This window comes from Salvelinus fontinalis, chromosome 20, assembly GCF_029448725.1.
Source record: "Salvelinus fontinalis isolate EN_2023a chromosome 20, ASM2944872v1, whole genome shotgun sequence".
NCBI lineage: Eukaryota > Metazoa > Chordata > Actinopteri > Salmoniformes > Salmonidae > Salvelinus > Salvelinus fontinalis.
In genome coordinates this window covers 14808009-14831550 of record NC_074684.1, presented here as the reverse complement: position 1 = coordinate 14831550, position 23542 = coordinate 14808009, and the positions used below count along the sequence as shown (strand labels likewise).

The 23542-nt window shown below is 40.6% G+C and overlaps 1 protein-coding gene across 1 annotated transcript in view; it reads left to right on the top strand.

Moving 5' to 3' along the window:
• Positions 1-4479: 4479 nt before the first annotated feature.
• The window catches only part of sgpp1a (sphingosine-1-phosphate phosphatase 1a), a 33029-nt gene continuing 13966 nt past the window's right edge, over positions 4480-23542 (top strand). Inside the window, exons 1-2 of the mRNA XM_055872494.1 lie at positions 4480-5608; positions 18619-18708. Of these exons, the coding sequence (XP_055728469.1) occupies positions 4796-5608; positions 18619-18708 (903 nt within the window). The 5' untranslated portion in view covers positions 4480-4795. The remainder of the gene's footprint in view (positions 5609-18618; positions 18709-23542) is intronic.

Sequence of the window (23542 nt, the reverse complement as noted above, 5' to 3'; positions counted from 1 at the left end):
AATTCTAAATCAAATGGCTAAATGATCCATGGTATGACCATCCACCAAAACAATTCCATATTGCTTTGAAGAACTAGCGTTAGTGGAATGACTTGAAGTTTATTGGTATCTACTACCATGCTAGCAGATACCATGGACTTCCAGTCATTGCACTAATGCTATTTAACATTGGCTCGCAGAACTACCTCAAACTTCCTTCATACTGGACGCAGAGACAAAAAAATGGTATCCACGAGTTTGTCCGACTCTGGGGAAGTAGATAAAGGGTCTCATTGCCAAAATCCCGAAGTATCCCTTTAAGCAGTCTCACAAAGTAAGGCATAAGGCTGTTGTAGTATTTGTCAAGATTAATGTGATGGCAGGGATTGCAAAATGATTGATTAATACCAATCATATCTCATTCAGCCAGGTAGGCCTACTTTGCAGTCAACATTTCAATTTGAGGTTTTATTTTTGTGTAATCTCTTTTAGAAATGTACATTTATACATGACATGATTGAATTGCGCATTGCGAAGATTCAACCAAGACTTGGACCAACCTTTTTGAATACCTGGTTCGCATACCCATTGACACCGCAACGGCTCTCAAGGAACTACAATGGACTTTGTGCAAACTAGAAACCACTTATCCTGAGGCCGCATTTATTGTAGCTGGGGACGTTAGTGAAGCAAATCTGTGGAAAACGCTACTGAATTTGAATCAACACATCAACTGCGCTACTAGCTCATCAAGAATTCTTGACCATTGCTACTCCCCCTTCCAGGATGGCTGCAAGGCCCGCCACTGCCCTCCCTCTTCAACAAATCAGATCACGCCTCCATTCTGCTCCTCCCCTTACTATAGGCAGAAACTTAAATGGGAAGTACCCGTGGTAAGGACGGTTCAAAGTTGGTCTGACCAATCAGAATCTATGCTTGATTGTTTTGATTGTGAGTACTGGAATATGTTCCAGGTTACCTCAGAATAACATTGACGTATACACTGGCTCTGAATGCGTTCATCGGGAAGTGCATCGATGATGTTCCCACTGACGATAACAATTTATCCAAACAAAAAAACGAGGATAGATGGCATTTGCGCAAAACTGAAACTGTGATACACTAAATTGTTAAATGTGTAAGTAAACTTCTGACCCACTTGAATTGTGATACAGTGAAATAATCTGTCTGTGAAATTACTTAGGACATCTACTTTGTGCATGACACATCTGACTTGCCGAAACTATAGTTTAACAAGAAATTTGTGGAATAGTTGAAAAACGAGTTTTAATGACTCCAACCTAAGTGTATGTAAACTTCCGACTTCAACTGTATGTAGCAGGGATTCCAGCCAATCGCGAATTATAAAAGGAAAATCAGCCACGTCCTCAACATGGGTGCGTGCTCAGCCCCCTCCTGTACTCCCTGTTCACCCATGACTGCGTGGCCACACACGTCTCCAACTCGATCATCTTGTTTACATACGATGCAACAATGGTAGGCCTGATTTACCAACAACGGCGAGACATCCTACAGGGAGGAGCTGAGGGCCCTGGTGGAGTGGTGCCAGGAAAATAACCCCTCCCTCAACGTCAACACAAGGGAGCTGATAGTGGACATTGGCGGGGCCGCAGTGGAGAGGGTGAAATGCTTAAAGTTCCTTGCCGTCCACATCACAAACAACCTTGAAATGGTTTAGCCACACAGTGGTGAAGAGTATTCATTAAAAGGAGGCTGAATAAATCTGGCTTGGAGCCTATGACCCTCAAACTTCTACAGATGCACCATTGAGAGAATGTTGTTGGGCTTTATTACTGTCTGGTACAGCAACTGCTTCGTCTGCGACCGCAGGGCTCTGCAGAAGGTGGTGTGGTCAGCTCAATGCATCACTGGGGGCACACTGCCTGCCCTACAGGACATCTACAGCACTCTGTGTAACAGCAAGGCTGAGATAATCAAGGGCCATGGCCTGTTCAACCTGCTACCATCTAGAATGCGGAGACAGTAAAGGTGCATCAAAGCTGGGACCGAGAGACCGAACATATTTCAATCTCCAGGCTATCAGATTGTTAAATAGTCACCACTAGCCGGCCTCCGCCTAGTACCCTGCCCTGAACTTTAGTCACTGTTACTAGCTGGCTACCTCCCGATACTCAACCCTGCACCTTAGAGACTGTTGCCCTATGTATATAGTCATTAAACACTAGTCACTTTAATGTTTGCGTACTGTTTTACCCACGATATATGGATATACTGTTTTAGTGAATGCTCAAACCTATAACTCTTGCTGTACACCTTCTCTATTCATATACCAACAATGTCTATACACACCATATACATGTATATTTATATGCTGACATTGCTGGTTCTAATATTTCAATATTTATTTTCCTTTTTTGGGGCTTTTGTCTTGTTAGGTATTACTGCACTGTTGGAACTAGAAACATAAGCGTTTTGCTACATCTGTGATAAAATGGGCAAGATAAGTGTATGTGACCTATTTTAAAATTAGATTTTTTTTTAAATTTGCATACAATCCTGTATATAAACCCTGGATTGCTGATGCTATGTACTGGCCATTGAGAGGTTTTGAAGCCACCGGTCGGCCATATTGGCACATTGTACAGTATTTAAATGTTTCAAGGACAATAGCATGTATTTAAGTATTGTTTTGTTGTGGGGACAGTAAATAATCTCAACATGTACTTTTTAAGTAAAATAGTTGTATAGTTATACAGTGCTAGTCAAAAGTTTGGACAGCACCTCATTTCAGTTTTTTTTTATTTATTTTTTTTTTTTTACTATTCAACAAATCAAAATATATTTGAGATTATTCAAAGTAGCCACACTTGGCCTTGACAGCTTTGCACGCTCTTGGGATTCTCTCAACCAGCTTCATGAGGTAGTCACCTGGAATGCATTTCAATTAACAGGTGTGCCTTGTTAATTTGTGGAATTTCTTTCCTCAATGTGTTTGAGCCAATAAGTTGTGTTGTGGAAAGGTCGGGGTGGTATACATTAGATATCCCTATTTGGTAAAAGACCAAGTCCATATTATGGCAAAAACAACTCAAATAAGCAAAGAGAAATGACAGTGTCATTACTTTAACACATGAAGGTCAGTCAATCCAGACAATTTCAATGACTTTGAATATGATGAAACTGGTTCCCATGAGGACCGCCACAGGAATGGAAGACCCAGAGTTACCTCTGCTGCAGAGGGCAAGCTCATTAGAGAACTGTACCTCGGATTGCAGCCCAAATAAACGCTTCACGGAGTTCAAGTAACAGACACATCTCAACATCCAATGTTCAGAGGAGACTACTTGAATTAGGCCTTGGTAGAATTGTGTTGTTGAATTTCTGCTAAGAAACCACGACTAAAGGACACCAATAAGACTTGCTTGGGCCAAGAAACACAAGCATTAGACATTAGATTGGTGGAAATATGTCCTTTGGTCTGAGTCCAAATTTGAGATTTTTGGGTTCCAACCGCTGTGTCTTTTGAGATGCAGAGTAAGGGAAACGGATTATCTCTGCATGTTGTTCCCACCGTGAAGTGAGGAGGAGGAGGTGATGTGGGGGTGCTTTGCTGGTGACTGTCAGTGATTTTATTTAGAATTCAAGGCACACTTAATATAGAGGGCCAAATCCTATCATGCCTATCACAGGTTTATTTATTGGTTTCAAGAACGTCACTAATGTCAATGCCACATAAGATATTTACAAAGTTCCTACATTTTGCACTTTCGAAATAGCAACTTTGCTTAGCTTTCTTCATAATTCCAAGATAACTAAACCCTTATAAACTAATGAAAGCAATTAAATGTTTAACTCAAACTTCATCTGAAAGTTTCAGTGTTTACTATTTGAAACTCAACATGTTTTAGAACTAATTTCAATACGAAATATGCTAACATGATTGCTATTGCTAACTAAATCGGTTGCATAGCGACTCATTTTAAGACGCCATTTAAGCAGTTTGTAAGAAAATCATAATCTTAGTTTGTGAAATTACTCCATTTTAAGATTTCATGATTTTCATATGAACTATGGTTAAATAGTTAAGCAAAGTTTCTATTCCTCAAGTTCCTCAACATCTTATGAACTTATTTTTATTTGATTTTTTTGAGTAAGAACTGTTTTGTGAATCTCTAGACCCAGCTCTCCAAACGTTAATGTCAATACGTTCCGTACTCACCAAAATATGGAGTTTCGTAGAGCATCTATCGTCATTACTGTCCTTATGTACTTCCAAAAAAGGTCTAAGTAAACATTTAATCAATGATCTTTCGGGATACTGTACTGCTGCTGGATCAGCCGACCTGCGTGGTAGTAATTCGTCATTTTATTCGAGGTGCCGAAGGTGGATTTGATGAACTGAATGTATTTTAATTATGGAACAACATTCCAACCTTGTTTGGCATTGTCTAGTCGTCCATGCTTCCACTATTTGTATGCCTTTGCGTCGCTTTCAATTAGGGACTTTTATTTTGAAGTCAACCCGCAAATTCCAGTATTGTTGCTAATCGTTATGGTGGTTAGCTTCACATAGATCATCGAACGCGCCGGCCACAGGCATAACTGGTCTGGATTATTTTGTGACTAGTAGCTAGCTACCTACCTACATCGGACCCCCCTCCCCCGATCTAGCTAGCTAAGGGAAATTTTGTATTCCAACGACTTTTCAACTAAACTGGATGTTATAGTATTTCCTCTATTGTCTGGGAAAGCTACCTACAGTAGCGAACGAGACTCCATCTTGCATGTGATTTGGAAGGCGGCTAGCTAGCTAAACTAGTTTTTCAGACGTACTATGGCGAAAGATCTAAAAACGATGTTCATACGGTGTTGTGGGTATTTGCAAGATCCGCACCATGTAGCATCATTTCAAAAGCTCTGTGGTGTCCAAGGCTCATTCCCAGTCAAACTGAGCAGGAAGGAATGGGAAAATGATTTTGTTAACGGTGCCTGCGTGAAACGCTACCAGGACCAAAGTGGAAACGGCGAGGGACATGTTGGCGGACAGCAAATCGAAGGTCCTCTGCAAAGAAAAAGCGTAACTGCCGGAGAACAACATAACGACTGTTCAAACAAGCTGCAACATGGAACAGCTCTGGTGTCTGGGATAGGGGAGACAACCGAACAACAGACTGTCTCCCATGAGGGAAACAGACAAAGTAGCGGCGGTAGATTGACTGGGAAGTTGTCCAAAACTGCTGAGAGTGACCGCGAGAATGGGGACTCTAGTGGAAGGGTCAAACCTCTTCGCAGGAACTCACTGACTGGGGATGTAGGCCAGGAGTTTATTATTCAGAATAAGTTCCTATTCTACCTTTTCACATTCGGGTCCGAGCTTGGTAACGAGATGTTCTTCATTGTTTTCTTCCCCTTCCTAATTTGGAATGTAGATGCATTTGTCAGCCGGCGAATCCTTGTGGTCTGGATTTGGAATCTTTTCCTCGGCCAATCTACCAAAGACATTGTCCGCTGGACACGACCAGCATCTCCGCCTGTGGTTAAAGTGGAGGTGTTTTACAACTCGGAGTACAGTATGCCATCAACGCATGCCATGTCCGGGACCGCCATCCCTTTCTCTCTCTTCCTACTCACGTATGGACGCTGGCAGGTAGGCTATGCATCCAACCTAGCCTATGATCACAATTTTGAAACGATAAGATTTGTTTACAAACAATTTAGTATTTTGGGATTCTGTGGTATTGACAGTTGAACTAAACTCATGAAACATTTATCCACCTCATTCTAAAGGCACTGTAAATATATCCCCACGCCCACACATTCGGACTGAGCCTTTAAGTGGCTCAGGGAAAATAAATTATGACCAAATATATTTGAGTTATCTATATAAAAAAAAAAAAAATGTATTAAATAAAGTGATTTAAAAAATAGACTGCATGGGGCTTTAAAATTACATGGAGAAGTTTTGTAATGGATTGGCAACGGGATACAGCGTTTATGTATCCCAATTTGCCCAGGCAAAAAAAAAAATACGGATATTTCTGCGCATGTGCATGATTAAAAAAAAATATATATTGTTACGGAGTGCTCGGCGGCGACGCCCCCCTCCTTCATCGCCTTTGTCTGGTCGCTATGGAACGACGTTTGGGTCCTTGCGTGTCAAACACGTCCAATAACACAGTTCTATTATACAATGTTGTGTGTAATGAATTTGCACGTGCAATCCAAGCGCCACCACTACTGTCAGTAGCACTGTCAAAGCTGTACAAAGAAGTCTGCAAACACCGGCCACCAACGATATGTTTGTTTACTGTACCGCGTTGGTAATAAAGCATTATTTGTTCGACCGCAATTTATGGGCTAGCTAGCTATACAACCAGCATGAAAACAATGACCAGTAGAAACTGCAATCATTTTCATTATTCTTAGCAATGATTTAGCCGGAATCCTTGTAAGTATTGTTGTTCGCCTATTGAAATTGAACTTCAGTTCATGAAAATAAATACCTAGCCAGCTACTTAACCCTGTTGCCCAAAAACGAACGTTATAAGCAGCCAGCTAGCTTCATCTGGCTAGTGAGGCTCGACCGGACCGGGTTATGTGTTGTGAAAAAAAGGCACAATAATGGAATTTGCGGTTTGTCTTCAAAATAAAAGTACATCGTTGAAAACGATGCAGAAAGTTACAATTGGTGGAGTCGTGCCATATTTAGACTAGATAATGTTAAACAAGGTTGGGATGTGAAGCAATTAAATGGGGTATCAGTGTGACAGCCAACAGAACACAACTGTGAAAAGTTGACGCAAATAATAGTGTTGTAGTTCTTATGTGAAATCACCTTCCCAGTCAGCCTATTGTGTGTATTGACATTCATATTGCACTGTACAGCTTTACCTAAGGATTGGAGATCAATGAAATGGGGTATCAGTCTACTCAATACCCAAGATATTTTTTACCAACGTCCTCCTCAGCTATCAGACTCCAAAACATCCACACAGTATTGTTTTTCCTCGGGAATAGTGTTCAATACACATAGGTTGACAAGAACTGTGGCTCAATTCACAGTTTCAGAGTCCCGCAATAAGAGCTACAATGATGTCTCTGGGTGTTGCTGAGTAGACTGATCCCCCATGTCATTGATCCACAATCCATAGATAAGGCTGTACAATGAAATAAGTATGCCCTCAATGCAATTCTAAAGTATAATACATCCAGTGTGATTTCAACAGATTTTTGTCAAATTAACAAATTGTTGTTTTTCTATAACATTCCAACCTCGTTTAGCATAATTCTACTATTTGTATTAATTTACATCACTGTCAATGACATACTTTTATTTTGAAGGCTAACCGCAAAGTCCACTATTGCGGCTAATCCTTATTGTGTCTAGCTTCACATAGATGTGTCCGACCACCATTAATCAAATAAGAACTGTTTTATAAATTAGGGTTATTTTAGATGATGACACCTAGCTATATAGTTAGCTAGTTAACTATTGCAACTGAAACAGATTAAGTCGTTTTGCTAAGTTTTTGGGAAGAACATTCCATGAGCTATGAACGCCTTAAATTATTATTTGACATGTATCTTTTTTGACACACAAAGACCCAAACAGCTTTCCATAGTTAGCTGGTGTAGCCTTCAACATTTATGGAATGTCGTTTTGGTCTTTACGTGTCAAAAACGATACACGTCAAGTAACACTATTTGACACGTCAAATGGCACTATTTGACGGTCAAATAAGCTCCTAATTTGACACTTCAAATAACACAATTATTTTAAAGAATGTTGTGTGTGCTGAATTTTAGCTCCACCACTACTATAAGTAGCTCTGTCAATAAGTCAGCAAACAAGTACCCACCGGCCAAGAATGATAAGAAGATGGCACCGGAGGAGATTGTTTCAGTATGCTATGTTGGATAAAGGAATAAAGACAGACACCAATGTCAAGTTCAATAGCCTTGTTATGCACTGTACAAATCCCTACACGTGGAGTCTGGGGAACAGTCCGGCTAGTCGAATACCTATCAACTAGACTCCGTAACAGAGATGGCTGCCGTTTTATTGGCTCTTAACTAACCGTGCTATTTATTCATTTTTTTGCAATTTTTACTGTACATAATATTTCTGCTACCATCTCTTATGAGCGAAAAGAGCTTCTGGACATCAGAACAGTGATTTACTCACCTCGAATTGGACAAATAATTTTTCTTCAATAAGTCGGACGGGAAGGATATACTCCAAACACCCGACAGGCCCTCATCCCCGTCATTCGCTGGAGAAAGAAACAGATTTTTCAGAAAGAGATCGGGGTGCCCAGTGAGGATCAGGCGACAAGTGGCTAATCTGCCTTTGCCATCCGTACTGTTAGATAACGTTCAATCGCTGGAAAATAAATGGGACGAACTGAAAGCATGTATATCCTACCAACGAGACATTTAAAAACTGTAATATCTTGTGTTTCACTGAGTCGTGGCTGAACAACAACATTAACATACAGCTGGCGGGTTATACACTATCGGCAGGATAGAACAGCAGCCTCTGGTAAGACACGGTGTGGTGGCCTAGGCATATTTGTAAACAATAGCTGGTGCACGATATCTACGGAAGTCTGGGTTTTGCTCGCCCGAGGTAGTGTGGTCTACAGCTTATTATGAGATACTCTATGTACCTAGAGAGTTTTAATCTGTATTTTTCGTTGCTGTCTACATATCACCACAGACTGATGCTGGCACTAAGACCGCACTCACTGAGCTGTATTCCGCCATAAGCAAACAGGAAAACGCTCATCCAGAGGCGGCGCTACTCGTGGCCGGGGACTTTAATGCAGGGAAACTTAAATCAGTTTTACCTAACTTCTATCAGCATGTTAAATTTGCAACTAGAGGGGGGAAAAACTCTAGACAACCTTTACTCCACACACAGAGACGCGTACAAAGCTCTCCCTAGCCCTCCATTCGGCAAATTGACCATACTTCTATCCTCTTGATATCTGCTTACAAGCAAAAGTTAAAGCAGGAAGCACCAGGTCTATTAAAAAGTGGTCAGATGAAGCAGATGCTAAACTACAGGACTGTTTTGCTTGCACAGACTGGAATATGTTCGGGGATTCTTCCGATGGCATTGAGGAGTACACCACATCGGTCACTGGCTTCATCAATAAGTGCATCGACAACGTCATCCTCACAGTGACTGTACATACATACCCCAACCAGAAGCCATGGATTACAGGCAACATTCGTACTGAGCTAAAAGGTAGAGCTGACACTTTCAAGGAGCGGGACTCTAACCTGGAAGCTTATAAGAAATCCTGCTATGCCCTCCGACTAACCATCAAACAGGCAAAGCGTCAATACAGGACTAAGATCGAATCGTACTACACCCGCTCCGACGCTCGTCGGATGTGGCAGGGCTTGCAAACCATAAGACTACAAAGGGAAGCACAGCCGAGAGCTGCCCAGTGACACGAGCCTACCAGACAAGCTAAATAACTTCTATGCTCGCTTGGAGGCAAATAACACTGAAACATGCATGAGAGCATCAGCTGTTCTGAACGACTGTGATCACGCTCACCGCAGCTGACGTGAGTAAGACCTTTAATAAACAGGTCAACATTCACAAGGCCAGGCGGATTACCAGGATGTGTACTCTGATCATGCGCTGACCAACTGGCACTGACATTTTTCAACCTCTGTCTGAGTTTGTAATACCAACATGTTTCAAGCAGACCACCATAGTCCCTGTGCCCAAGAACACTAAGGTAACCTGCCTAAATGACTACTGACCTGTAGCACTCACATCCGTAACCGTTTGCAAATTACTTTGATATACAGATATTTTTAGTGCCTTCTGCGGTAGCTAGCTTTAACTTGGTACCTAACTAGCACCAATGCAACCAGCCTGAAAACAATGACCAGTAGGAAGTGATTATTTTTTTCAATATTCTTAGCAATGATTGATTTAGGAATCCATATGAGTAGGTATTAGCTAGGTAGCCACTTGTTGTTGAACTTCAGTTCATGGAAATGACTAGCTAGCTTTGGGCAACAGGGTTACGTAGCTAACTAACGTTATAAGCAGCCAGTTGTGTGTTGTGAAGCTAGCCACAATAAGGATTAGCCACAATAGTGGAATTTGCGGTTGACTTTCAAAGTAAAAGTCCATCTTTGAAAGTGACGGAACATTGCAATTGATGCAATTGAAAGTGATTGAAAGTGCAATTGAAAGTGACAGAACATTGCAATTGATGGAATTATGCCATATTTAGACTAATGTTAAACGAGGTTGGAGTGTTGTAATGTGGAGTAATGAAATGGGATATCAGTCTACTCGGTGACACCCACAGAACACAACTTTGAAGAGTTTACGCAAATATTAGCGTCGTAGCTCTTATCTGGGACTTTGACTGAGGGAAATCACCTGCCCAGTCAGCTTATTGTGCGTACTGGCAATCATATTGCACTGTACAGCCTTACCTAAGGATTGGGGATAAATGATACGGGGGTATCAGTCTACTCAGTACCCAAGTGCTTTTTTCCCCAATGCCCTTCTCAGTTATCGGACTCCAAAACATCCACGCTGTATTGTTTTTCCTCTGGAAAATTGTTCAATACACATTAGGTATACTGGTACAATAAATGTGGCTCAATTCAGTAATTTAAGATTCTCTCAATAAGAGTTACGATGCTGAACTTCTCTGGGTGTCATTGAGTAGACTGATACCCCCATGTCGTCATCCACAATCCATAGATAAGGCTGTACAATGAAATAAGTATGCCCCCAATGCAATTCTAAAGTCTAATACATCCAGTGTGATTTCACATTTTTGTCAAATTATTGTCTTTGGTTGAATTTATATAACTTTCCAACCTCGTTTAGCATGATTTATTAAATGATGGCATAATTCCACTATTTGTAGTCCTTTGCTTCACTGTCAATGACAGACATTTTTCACTAGTGTGGCTAATCCTTATTGTGGCTAGCTTTACATAGGTGGGTCCGACCACCGTTAATCAAATAAGAACTGTCTTATAAGGGGGTATTTTAGATAGTTAGCAAACTATAGGTACTGAAACAGATTATGCTGTTTAGCTATGTTTTTGGGAAAGAATATTGTTTTCTTCCATGAGCTTGCTAGCTTTTTTAAACTTCCGACTTCAACTGTATATTTTTGGGAATGTTCGTTCAAATCGCTGCTGAATTAATTTATTTCAGCTGTTCAGAAATATGTTCAGCTACATTAGAAAAATGAATATGTGCCTAAAATAACCCATGAGCATAATGTGATCTGTATGCTTAGATTTCAGAAAGAGGTTTCCAGAGGGGCGAAACTCCGTAGCCACTGCCTATTATTATTTTTTTAACTGAATGTCTAGAATGAGCTTTATGATACATTTTCATAACACTATCAAATTCTATGGCAGCCATGTTAGCTCCCCATTAACATTATATGGGGAATATTTAAACAATGCTTTAACTGAATGTTTAGAATTGGAACAATATTCTAAAAGTTGGCTTAACTCTCTAAATATATGGCTCTGGGTACACTTACCCTTAGGATATTAAAAATCAGCTTTTCTGTGTCGGAACGGTGTGGGGTTACCCCAACAACAGAATGCGTGGGTGTATACCGGTCATTAAAGGGGAACTGCACCTGCTTATTTGGCCTCGTTTTTTAGCTTGTTCCTCAAACGCTGGATGCCATGTCAGAAGCCAACTCTGAGTTGGCGTGGGGGTGTGATTTGATATGTGTGTTTCTTGGGTGTGTCCGCCACCAAGACACCCATCTGTCTGATCCTTGCTCACAGCGCGCAAACCAGCTGTGTAACACGAGCCCCAGTTAGAGGCGGGGGAGGAGAGGGACACAACAGCCAGAATGACAGTGGGATTCATGTAATGTGGTTTTATAACAGTTCACAGCACATTTAACATTTGCTGGACATGTTTTTTCGGCAATCCCAAAGTTGTCTGTCTGACCGCCCGCAGCACGAACCATTCCAACCGCGCCTCAGACTTCTCTGTCGGGTCCTGCGGTGATGCAGGGCTCCATTGTGAAAACAAGGTTAGGTAGAGGGTAGCAAATGTTAGCTAGTTGACATGTGGCTTACAGCTAGCTAGCCAAGATGATCCATGGTCTCTCCTGGCGAAATTGATTTTGAAAATTGTCTCAATACTCTCACCACTTGAGCGCCATACATAAATAAAGATCACTGTAAACAGTAGTGTCGTTACAAGGGATTTATTATAGTTAGACACTGTTTTCCATATAGTTAGCTGTCTTCTCATTCTGCAGCAAAAATCTGGCTGACTGCCGACTGCTTGCGCTGCTCACTGCAGCGCAAGTGAAAATTACTTAAAAATCCAGGCTCCATTTTTTTCCCCCCCGGACTGGATCAAATGTAAAACATGAAATAGTTCCGATTGTGGTCTCAACATTACAATATCATGCATGGAGCACAGAGATGTGTGAAATTGTGCAATTTAATCATAACTTTGAACCTTTTCAGATGTTTTTATTTAACTGGGCAAGTCAGTTAAGAACAAAATTAATGGAATTTTCCAAGGGAGCATGTTGACATTTGATCATGCCCCTCATATCAATGATCCAAAATCTATTCTGACCATATTATTGCAGATCATTTCATGATGTACTTAGATGTTGTATAAAGGTTAAAAAAACAACAACAGGGAAACCTGTCACCTTTAAAAAATTGCTTAGGCCTAACTCAACATCCTTGCCTTGCCTTGCCTCCTTTCATTCAGTTTGATCGCTCAAATTAGTTAATTATCCAGTGAAAACACAGTGAAACATTTGTGCCTGCTTACTATTGCACAATAGCCTGCTCTTTAATGCTGTATGCTCACTGCTTGTACATTAGCCCCGACAGCCCTCCCCCATACCCTAGCAAGCAATCTTACTGGTTCAGTCATATCAGGAGAGATGTGTTGTGATGCCCTCTTAATGGGAAAAGTAAGAGTGGCTTATCTCAGAACCAATATGACTGAACATGTGTGATGAGAGAACAGGCTGTTTCATTATCTCTTGTGTAATTGATCCACAGACTCAGTTCAGCAGGTTTAAAGAGTGTGTTGATCCAGCGAAGAGAAATTAGCATCTCCCTGCAGTTTTGGGTGAACGGTAGCCTAGTCCATGTGATGGGATGTCCAGGCTTCTGTCACAGCCTATACCCACTCATGAGATTTCACTCATGACATTGTCAATGGCATGCATCAGAATAAGATCTTCTACTCCTCTCCATTTTTATGGTTCGATATTATCTGTTTAATTGACCAATGAGCACAGAAATGGATGCAATTTGCTTAGCCTATTTGGTCGAAATATAGCAAGACATTTGCTTCGAATTCTGATTTACAGTAGGACTGTTTCAGTATCATCTAAGCCCGAAATGGCCAACTCCAGTCCTTGGGGGCCTGATTATTAACACTGCAATAATCAACTAATCATAATCTTCAGTTTAGAATGGAATTAGTTTAACTTCTTACGGCTGCGATATGACAACATCCAATGAAAATGCAGGGTGCCAAATTCAAAACAACAGAAATCCCATAATTAAAATTCCTCAAACATACAAGTACTTCACACCATTTTAAAGATAAACTTCTTGTTAATCCCACCACAGTGTCCGATTTCAAATAGGCTTTACAGCGAAAGCCCCACAAACGATTATCTTAGATCACAGCCAAGTCACAGAAAAACACAGCCATTTTTCCAGCCAAAGGGAGGAGTCACAAAAATCAGAAATAGAGAGAGAATTAATCACTAACCTTTGATCTTCATCAGATGACACTCATAGGACTTGATGTTACACAATACATGTATGTTTTGTTCGATGAAGTTCATATTTATATCCAAAAATCTAATTTTACATTGGCACGTTACGTTCAGTAATGTTTTGCTTCCAAAACATCCGGTGATTTTGCAGAGCCACATCAATTTACAGAAATACTCATCATAAATGTTGATGAAAATACAAGTGTTATGCATGGAACTTTAGATAAACTTCTCCTTAATGCAACCGCTGTGTCAGATTTCAAAAAAGCTTTACGGAAAAATTACACCATGCAATCATCCGAGTACGGCGCTCAGAGCCCAAACAAGCCAAAAAGATATCCGCCATATTGTGCAGTCAACAGAAGTCAGATATAACATTATAAATATTCACTTACCTTTGATGATCATCAGAATGCACTCCCAGGAATCCCAGTTCCACAATAAATGTTTGTTTTGTTCGATAATGTCCATTTATGTCCAGATAGCTCCTTTTGTTAGCGTGTTTGGTAAACAAATCCAAACTCACGAAGCGCGTTCACTAGTAGCAGACAAAGTCAAAAAGTTCCGTTACAGTCCGTAGAAACATGTCAAACGAAGTATAGAATCAATCTTTAGGATGTTTTTAACATAAATCTTCAATAATGTTCAGGAATGCAATGGAACGCAAGCTAACTCTCACGTGAACGCGCCTGGTCAGCTCGTGGCTCTCTGGCAGACCTCTGACTCATTCCCCTCTCATTCGCCCCCCCCCCCCCCCCCCCCCTTCACAGTAGAAGCATCAAACAAGGTTCTAAAGTGGAAGCCTTAGGAAGTGCAATATGACCAGTATCCCACTGTATCTTCAATAGGGAATGAGTTTAAAAACGACCAACCTCAGATTTCCCACTTCCTAGTTGGATTTTTTCTCAGGTTTTTGCCTGCCATATGAGTTCTGTTATACTCAGACATCATTCAAACAGTTTTAGAAACTTCAGAGTTTTCTATCCAAATATACTAATAATATGCATGTATTAGCAACTGGGACTGAGTAGCAGGCAGTTTACTCTGGGCACCTTATTCATCCAAGCTACTCAATACTGCCCCCAGCCATAAGAAGTTAATCAGCTGTGTTTGCTAGGGATTGGGAAAAGGTGCGACACCACTCCGGCCCCCTAGGACTGGAGTTGCCCTTCCTTGATCTAGGCCTACATGACCCCTGACCATATTATTGACACTTCTGCCCCTGCAGTAAAACCATACCTCTAAGGGACAGACCATAGAATTAACTCAAAATAATGTTTACGACCACAAATGACAATAACAACTTTGCCACTTCAGCATGCTTTTGTGGCACAGTCGATGCCACGCAGGGACAGAAGGTTGAGGGTTCACCGACCACCACAGATGAGCTCACTCTCCCTGCCTGTTTCATTACACTACGATCAGAGCCAGCTGCAGACGATGACCAGCTAGGTGGAAATCAGATTTTTTACATTTTGATTGCATAATTATATAAATTATACATTTTTCGCTGATATGTTTGTGCCAATGCACCACACAACCAATAAACAAAGCATACCGACTTTGGACACTTCAATATCATGGTTTGCATTTTCAGCACCACAATAAATAGACTAAACAGAAAATACATTCCTCCCTACCTTGTCTTGACAATCTCTGAATGTCTTTTGTAACAGATGTCTCTTTCCATTCATCAAATTGTTGCTGCACAGTTAGGATTGATTCGATTTGTCAGTAGAAAAAAAACATATACACAGATTTTAAGTGACTGGGATTGCACAATAAAGTCTGACTTATTTCCATAAATATATATATAATTGCATAGATACAGAGACATTACAGCGATAGAGACGAAGAAATGCTCAACCTCCAGATGAGTATGGGGGAGTTTAAGTGCAATTCTTACAAGTTTATTTGGTTGGTTTGTAGCTTATTCTTCAGGTGTTTGGGGCTGCTGGTGAACCATGATGTGCAGGTATAATCAAAGTGACACTGGACACTTACAGTCTTTATGGTGTCTAGCTGGGTTCCCATCCAATTGGTGATGGATTTTAATGTGAACTGTCTAAAATCTTCTTAACAAGTATGCCATTTTCAGAGTTTCCTTCAGAAAATGTTATTTACCGGACATTCGAGAAATTGAATGGACATCCATATGAATTCAGATCCAACCAGCCCAGCCAGCGCCACCAATAAACAAGGGATTTTGGCCAAATTACCCACCTAAAACAATAATTGTTCACCTGTCATAGATTTGAGCACAAATTGTATCATGGCATTGCATGCAAAGGCCTATAGGGTTAGGTGTTCACTGTATGATATTGATATTTTAATATACCTACATAGTGCATTCAGAAAGTACTGCCCTTTTTCTACATTTTGTTACGTTACAGCCTTATTCTAAAATGAATTAAATTGTAAAAAGTCCTCAATCTACACACAATTCCCCATAATGACAAAGCGAAAACAGGTTTTTAGAAACCTTATTGTTACCCTGACAGAGTTCCTCTGTGGTGACGAGAGAACCTTCCAGAAGGACACCCATCTCTGCAGCACTCCACCAATCAGGCCTTTATGGTGGAGTGGCTAGACAGAAGCCACTCCTCAGTAAAAAGCATATTATAGCCCGCTTGGAGTTTGCTAAAAGGCTCTGACCATGAGAAATAAGATTCTCTGCTCCGATGAAACCAAGATTGAAGTCTTGGCCTGAATGCCAAGCGTCACGTCTGGAGGAAACCTGGCACCATCCCTATGGTGAAGCCTGGTGGTGGCAGCATCATGCTGTGGGGATGTTTATCAGCAGCAGAGACTGGGAGATTCGTCAGGATCGAGGCAAAGATGAACAGAGCAAAGTACAGAGAGATCTTTGATGAAAACAGACTGGGGCAAAGGTTCACCTTCCGACAGGACAACGACCCTAAGCGCACAGCCAAGACAACGTAGGAGTAGCTTCGCGACAAGTCTCTGAGTGTCCTTGAGTGGCCCAGCCAGAGCCCGGACTTGAACCTGATCGAACATCTCTGGAGAGACCTGAAAATAGCTGTGTAGCAACGCTCCCCATCCAACCTGACAGAGCTTGAGAGGATCTGCAGAGAAGAATGGGAGAAAATCCCCAAATACAGGTGTGCCAAGCTTGTAGCGTCGTACCCGAGAAGAATTGAGGCAGTAAAGTACTGAGTAAAAAGAAAAAAGGTCTGAATACTTTTTTATTTTTTAAAAACTTTTATTTTGCAAACATTTCTAAAAACGATTTAATCAATTTAAGAATAAGGCATTAACATAACAAAATGTGGGAAAAGTCAAGGGATCTGAATACTTTCTGAATGCACTGTATAGAAGGAGGGTAATTCGTTCCTCCCCAAAGCCCCCAAAAAGTTTGACAACCCTCCCCTATTATGGATCATGCCAGTAAATTTAGATCTGTCCCTAACCAGACTCAAGAAATATCTTAATGTTACAAACATCTTAACTTTATTTACAAATGTCAAACATATTAACATCCTTCTGCCAAATAATCTTTCTATGGATTACAGTGGGGCTCTGCCTATAAATCTATACCAAATCACTAAAATATTTATGACTAATTTCAGAATCTGTTTTTCTTGAAGGGGAACGGAGACAAAAGCAAAGACCTGATTCATTGTTAATCTGCCCATCACAAACATTTAGGTAGGCCTATTCTGATACTTGAAAAGAGTCTCATTACTCATTACGGGGCTATTCAATCCTGACCCTCGAAGGCATTGTACAACTTGTTTTCTTTTCTTCCTTGTGGTTAGTCTAATAGGTTACATTTACATTACATTTAAGTCATTTAGCAGACGCTCTTATCCAGAGCGACTTACAAATTGGTGCATTCACCTTATGATATCCAGTGGAACAACCACTTTACAATAGTGCATCTAACTCTTTTAAGGGGGGGGGGGGGGGGGTTAGAAGGATTACTTTATCCTATCCTAGGTATTCCTTAAAGAGGTGGGGTTTCAGGTGTCTCCGGAAGGTGGTGATTGACTCCGCTGACCTGGCGTCGTGAGGGAGTTTGTTCCACCATTGGGGTGCCAGAGCAGCGAACAGTTTTGACTGGGCTGAGCGGGAACTGTACTTCCTCAGAGGTAGGGAGGCGAGCAGGCCAGAGGTGGATGAACGCAGTGCCCTTGTTTGGGTGTAGGGCCTGATCAGAGCCTGAAGGTACGGAGGTGCCGTTCCCCTCACAGCTCCGTAGGCAAGCACCATGGTCTTGTAGCGGATGCGAGCTTCAACTGGAAGCCAGTGGAGAGAGCGGAGGAGCGGGGTGACGTGAGGTTAGTCTAAATGACTTTCCTTGATTGGCCTGATAGTTCTCCCACCTGGTTTCACCATAGACATTAAAACCAGTAGGTGGTGCTGACGTCATCCACGTATACCCATGACTATGTAAAACTCCCGATGGTGCATGAAGCCGGGAATTATTTGAATTTGAAGCGCGCCATATTGCTGAATGGCACCAACAAATCACTAAGGATCATGGTGAAAATGGCCGTAACTAGCAAAGGATCATGGTCGATATAGTCATTTTCATCCTGCCTGAAATCCTCCTCGTAGCTTGCCAGCCCGTGATTGGTCTATGTCAGCACATGTGACGACAGGTCGCAGGTCTGAATCAGTCTCTGATTAATGAATAGCCTAGCCTAATGAACAACCAATAGGCCTATTGCTGTGGCCCTCCAGGACTGTAATTGAGTAGCTTTTTACACACTGTAAATGTGACTGATTGGTATTCAGCTTGTTAAGCACATCTAATGATATGTATAGGCTGAACTTTTTAAATCATTAATGTGAACAATAGTAACCCCCCCCCCTTTCCCTCCTTTTCCCCCCTTGCTCACAGTACCCTTTCCTGTTTGGCTTGAGTCTGGCCATCTGCTGGAGTTTCCTCGTCTGTGTAAGCAGAGTCTACATGGGCATGCACTCTGTCCTGGTAAGTCAATAGTATTTTAGACCAAACAAGAACCTTTCTTGAAATATGAAGGGGTAAAACATGCATTCTAAGAAATGTTTATAGATTTTTTGTTGAAGACATTCAAGGTTTAACCTGCAATCCAAACCGAATCCATGCTCCGTTTCCCAATAGTTTCACCTCGTGGTTTCCGTCTTGCCATGCCTTCATTGAAACACCTTATTCTAAAATATGATCTCTATGTTAAAATCAATCTACTTTCACCCCTGCTTGTTCAATACAGATGTTCTGTACACACCAGGGTGATTTGAAAATGATGTGATGTTTTTCATATTGTGTTGTAGTGCTTTGGGTGCATGAAAGCCCTTAATAAAATAACTATTATTATTATAACCACCACAGAGAATCTATCCTCTGTCCATTTGCTTCAGTGCATATTCAAGCCAGGCTCAAAATATACACTGCCGCTTCAGAAAAAAAAAGCCCTGTACCTGACTCGCGTTGGGCGTTTACAGAAGTTAAAATCGTCTTTTGAATGTCATGTGATTATATATTTTTTTATAGCTCTGCCTTTTTAAATTCATGCCCCCTTTGACTTTTCCTCAATAACTATATTTTACATGTTGTTAGAATGTCTTATCACTAACATAATTTGTGTTATAAGTGGTGTTAGGAGGACATGTCACCCCCTCCCGCCCCTCCTTCACCTAACAGTTGCCTGCCCAGCTGATAATGGCCCATCAAAACTACAACTAAACTATATCAAAGTTAATTTCACACACATAATAATAGATGTAGCCTTAAAACCAGATTAAATTGACAGTCTGATTGTTGACAATATTATCAATTGTCAAATTGTGACTGATGAACAGCGCAGCGTGTGGAATTGAGACGGGAAAAACTAAAAGCAAGTCCTTCTACAGTCGCATAATGTACGATTTTATTTTGTCTTTTATAAACAAAACATACACAAACAAACAACAGCATACAAACATCAACTACATCACACCTGCCCAGACCCACTAGCACACACTCCCATCTCCAGAACCCACATCACTTAATGCCACATGGCCTGAAACGGCACCATTTTGTTTCTCTCCATAGCCCACGCACATTCAATATTTTAAATAATTAATCATTAGATTTTCCCATTGTTAATGATAGCCGATTTGATTGATTTTCCAAGTTTTTAGTATCTGTTTTTTCAAGATGAGAATTGTCCAACCCATCGGGTTTCTCACTACACCCCCATATGCCATGTCTTGAAATAGGCAGACAAAGATTAAAAGTAACTTTACATTATAATACTTCTGACAACCAACTTTCCAGCCCTGTCAACAACTTCCAGACCTTAAAGCATTCCCAGAAAGCTTGGATTTTTCACTCATATGTTTAACACTTAAAGGAGAAATCCACCCAAAACCACTCATTACTATAATTGACTGTTTAAATTTATTATTTTTTTGTCATTATAATAAGGTTGGTAGCAACATGTGAAAACCGTTGTGGAAATCTGTTGCAACTCGAGTCGACTACAGAACCCATAATGCAATTCTCTCTATGGGGTAGCTGTAACTACACACAATAGTACTAAAGTCAATATCAGCATGTGGAGTAACAGTTTAAGGTGATTTTTACAGCTATCAACTTAAACGTCTACAATCTCACAATGTTCAACCTGCAGTTTGTTGTCCCTCAGAGTGGAGGCCCCCACCCCCTCAAAAAAATGTTTTGTTTATTTTAAATAACATTATAGGATTTTAGTTTTTGGTCCTAAAATCACCAGGAATTCAGCTATAAATTACTTTCATTTAGGAAATCTGTTCAAATATTCCCACAAATAAAAGAGATGTGATCATGTCCCAATGTAATCAAGGTATGAAATGATTGTATTTGAAAATGACAGAGTACAAATTATTATAATTATGTTCCGGCCTCCCGACCATCCGGTCTGACAAAAATCAGCCCATGGCTGGCTCTAGTTGCCTACACCTGCTCTACAGCTTGATAATATGCTCAATAAAAAGTTGAAGTTGAATTTCCTAGGCTTGTCTTAAATCATGTAGATTCATCTTGGCCTCTGTTTCACTAAAACAAATGTTGTATAATGGAAATGCACAAATAATTTTGTTGCATTCTTTCTCATGTCATTCAAACAAGTCTGGTGCTTCATGCTCTAAACGACTCAATTGGCTAGTTCTGCTGTCTGTAAAGAAATGGGCGGGCTGTCGGTTGATCCTAATGCTTTGATTGGACAGAGCGCAGCTTCATCTCAGTTCACTCGCTGCCAACTAGGTATATGATTAATCAGTTGGCAAGGATGTTTGGCAGCAAGCTAATAATGTGTATAATATCTAACAAGCGTCATGAGCGTAGGAAAACAGGATAAAACGTCAATGCCGATTTCTGACTGAGTTGACAGTGAACTCACATGCCATCTGCTAGTTTTGAGAACTCACACACATACCTCTTCTCCTCCTGCGGCTTGTCGTGGTCTATAAAGGTGCAGAGAGATGATTTAAGTAGGCCTAGGTTATTGACTACAACCATTTTAAAATATGTTATGACACTTCTGTTTTTCATCATTAGGGGTCCTAGCACTCAAGGTTAAAATAAGTGATGGGCATTTTGAGTCTTTTCAGTGAGGTGGATCATTCGGCACTTTGTCAGTAGTATATCCGACTTTTCCAAATCAGCCCATCTAGTGACATTTTGACTTCTGAGGTAAAAATGAAGGTCCTTGTGCACACCTATCACTGAAATTGTTCAGTGAAGTTCATGCGTAACCCATTCAAGTGTGTGTGTGCACATGTCTTTCAAAAGGTAATAAGGGCAAAGTTCAGTTGAGGGCCAACCTCACCATTCTGGATGTCTTATCCGGGCCATTTTTTAATTCTCCCTTTTTTCCCACCCTGACACTTTGTTTCATATTCCACATCATGACATGACTCTTGCACAATGTTTACTCTTATCTGTAAAGAACCTTGAACTTTTTCTGAACATCTCTATAGCTTGATAAGATGCTCAATAAAAAGTTTAAGTTGAATTACTGAGGCTAGGCCTAACCTAAATCATGTAGTAGTGCCTCTTTCACAAGCCTTTGCCCCAACATTTAGTTTTCAATCAAAAATATTTTGTATAATGGAAATGCACCAATTATTTTGTAGCATGAAGTTCATTATTGTAAAGTGATTATGGGTGTGCCAAGTACTCGGGAAAAAACAATTATCATAATGGATATGGAGAATTTTCCGGATACAATTATAATACACTTTTATTATTATTATTATTATTCGTGATCGAAAAATACATTTTCAGCTGCCAGCACACATCTTTCTCTTGTCGTCAAACAAGTCTGAGGTGCTGCCTGCTCTAAATGCTCAATTGGCTAGTTCTGCTGTCTATAAAGAAATGGGCGGGCTGTAGTTTGATCCTACTGCTACAATTGGATAGAGCGCAGCTGTATCTCCGTTAACCTGTTGGGGATGGGGGCGCTGTTTAGACTATTTATGCTAATTGGGTAATTTTTGAAACGGCTTCCCACAAAATCCTTGATCGTACAATATGCATATTATTATTATTATTGGATAGAAAACAGTCTATAGTTTCTATAGGAGTTGAAATTTTGTCTCTAAGTGGAACAGAGCCCATTCTACAGCAATTTCCCTGACATGGATTCAGATTTCAGAAATGTTGGCCACTGTTCTGAAGTCAGTTAAAACGGCACTGATATTGCTATGACTATACGGACACTTCTTACGTCTTCCCCTGGATGCCTTTACGTGATGACGATTCCAATGGGGTCGATTGCGCGTTCACAGGCCCTACAAATGAAAAAACCCTGAAGCTAGTCATTCTTTTGGAGCTGCGTCATGCGCCTAGAGGACACCGGCCCGCTCCTGTTCCAAGCATTAGTGAAGGGGGTAATATTACTCGGGTCATGTTTCTACTCGTTATGGGAGTTAAAAACATCATAAGGTAGTTAATTTAAAGCGTTTTATAGCAATTTATATCCGTTTAGTGCGATTTTGGGACATTTATTTTTGCAACGATGTGAATAGTTGGGCACGCTTTTCAGTTCATCCCGAACGCAGTTGACATTTCCACATGGCAAGAGGACAGCTTTCCACCAAAAGACGATTTCTCCCAAGAAAGGATCCTTTGCCCAAGATACTGATGGAAGAACAGCTCAAGGTAGGACATTTTTATTATGATAAATCGTGTTTCTGTCGAAACATTTTAGTGGCTTAGGACGCCATGTTTTTTGACGTAGCTTCGCTTGGCGCAAACTGTATTGAAAAGTAAGGATAAATTAAAAAATGTTATTCCGCAATTGTATTAAGAATTAAATTGTCTATCAATCCCTGTCCACCCTATATTTTTCAGTCACGTTTATGAGTATTTATGTATAAGAGTAGATCACTGTCTAAGTGGCGCAAGGACTTTTTCTGACCAGCTTGTCTACATTTCACATTGTCTAACCATGATTTTGGTGGCTAAATATAAACATTTGCGATCAAACTCTATATGGATTGTGTAATATGATGTTACAGGAGTGTCATCGGAAGAATTCTGAGAAGGTTAGTGAAAAAATTAATATCTTTTGGCGATGTTGACTTTTATCGCTCACTTTGGCTAGAATCAATGCTGGGCTGCTATGTGCTATGTGCTACGCTAATATAACGATTTATTGTGTTTTCGCTGTAAGACACTTAGAAAATCTGAAATATTGTCTGTATTCACAGGATCTGTGTCTTTCGATTCGTGTATGCTGTGTATTTTTACGAAATGTTTGATGATTAGTAAGTAGGTAAACACGTTGCTCTAAGTAGTTTTTCTATTCCATTTGTGACGG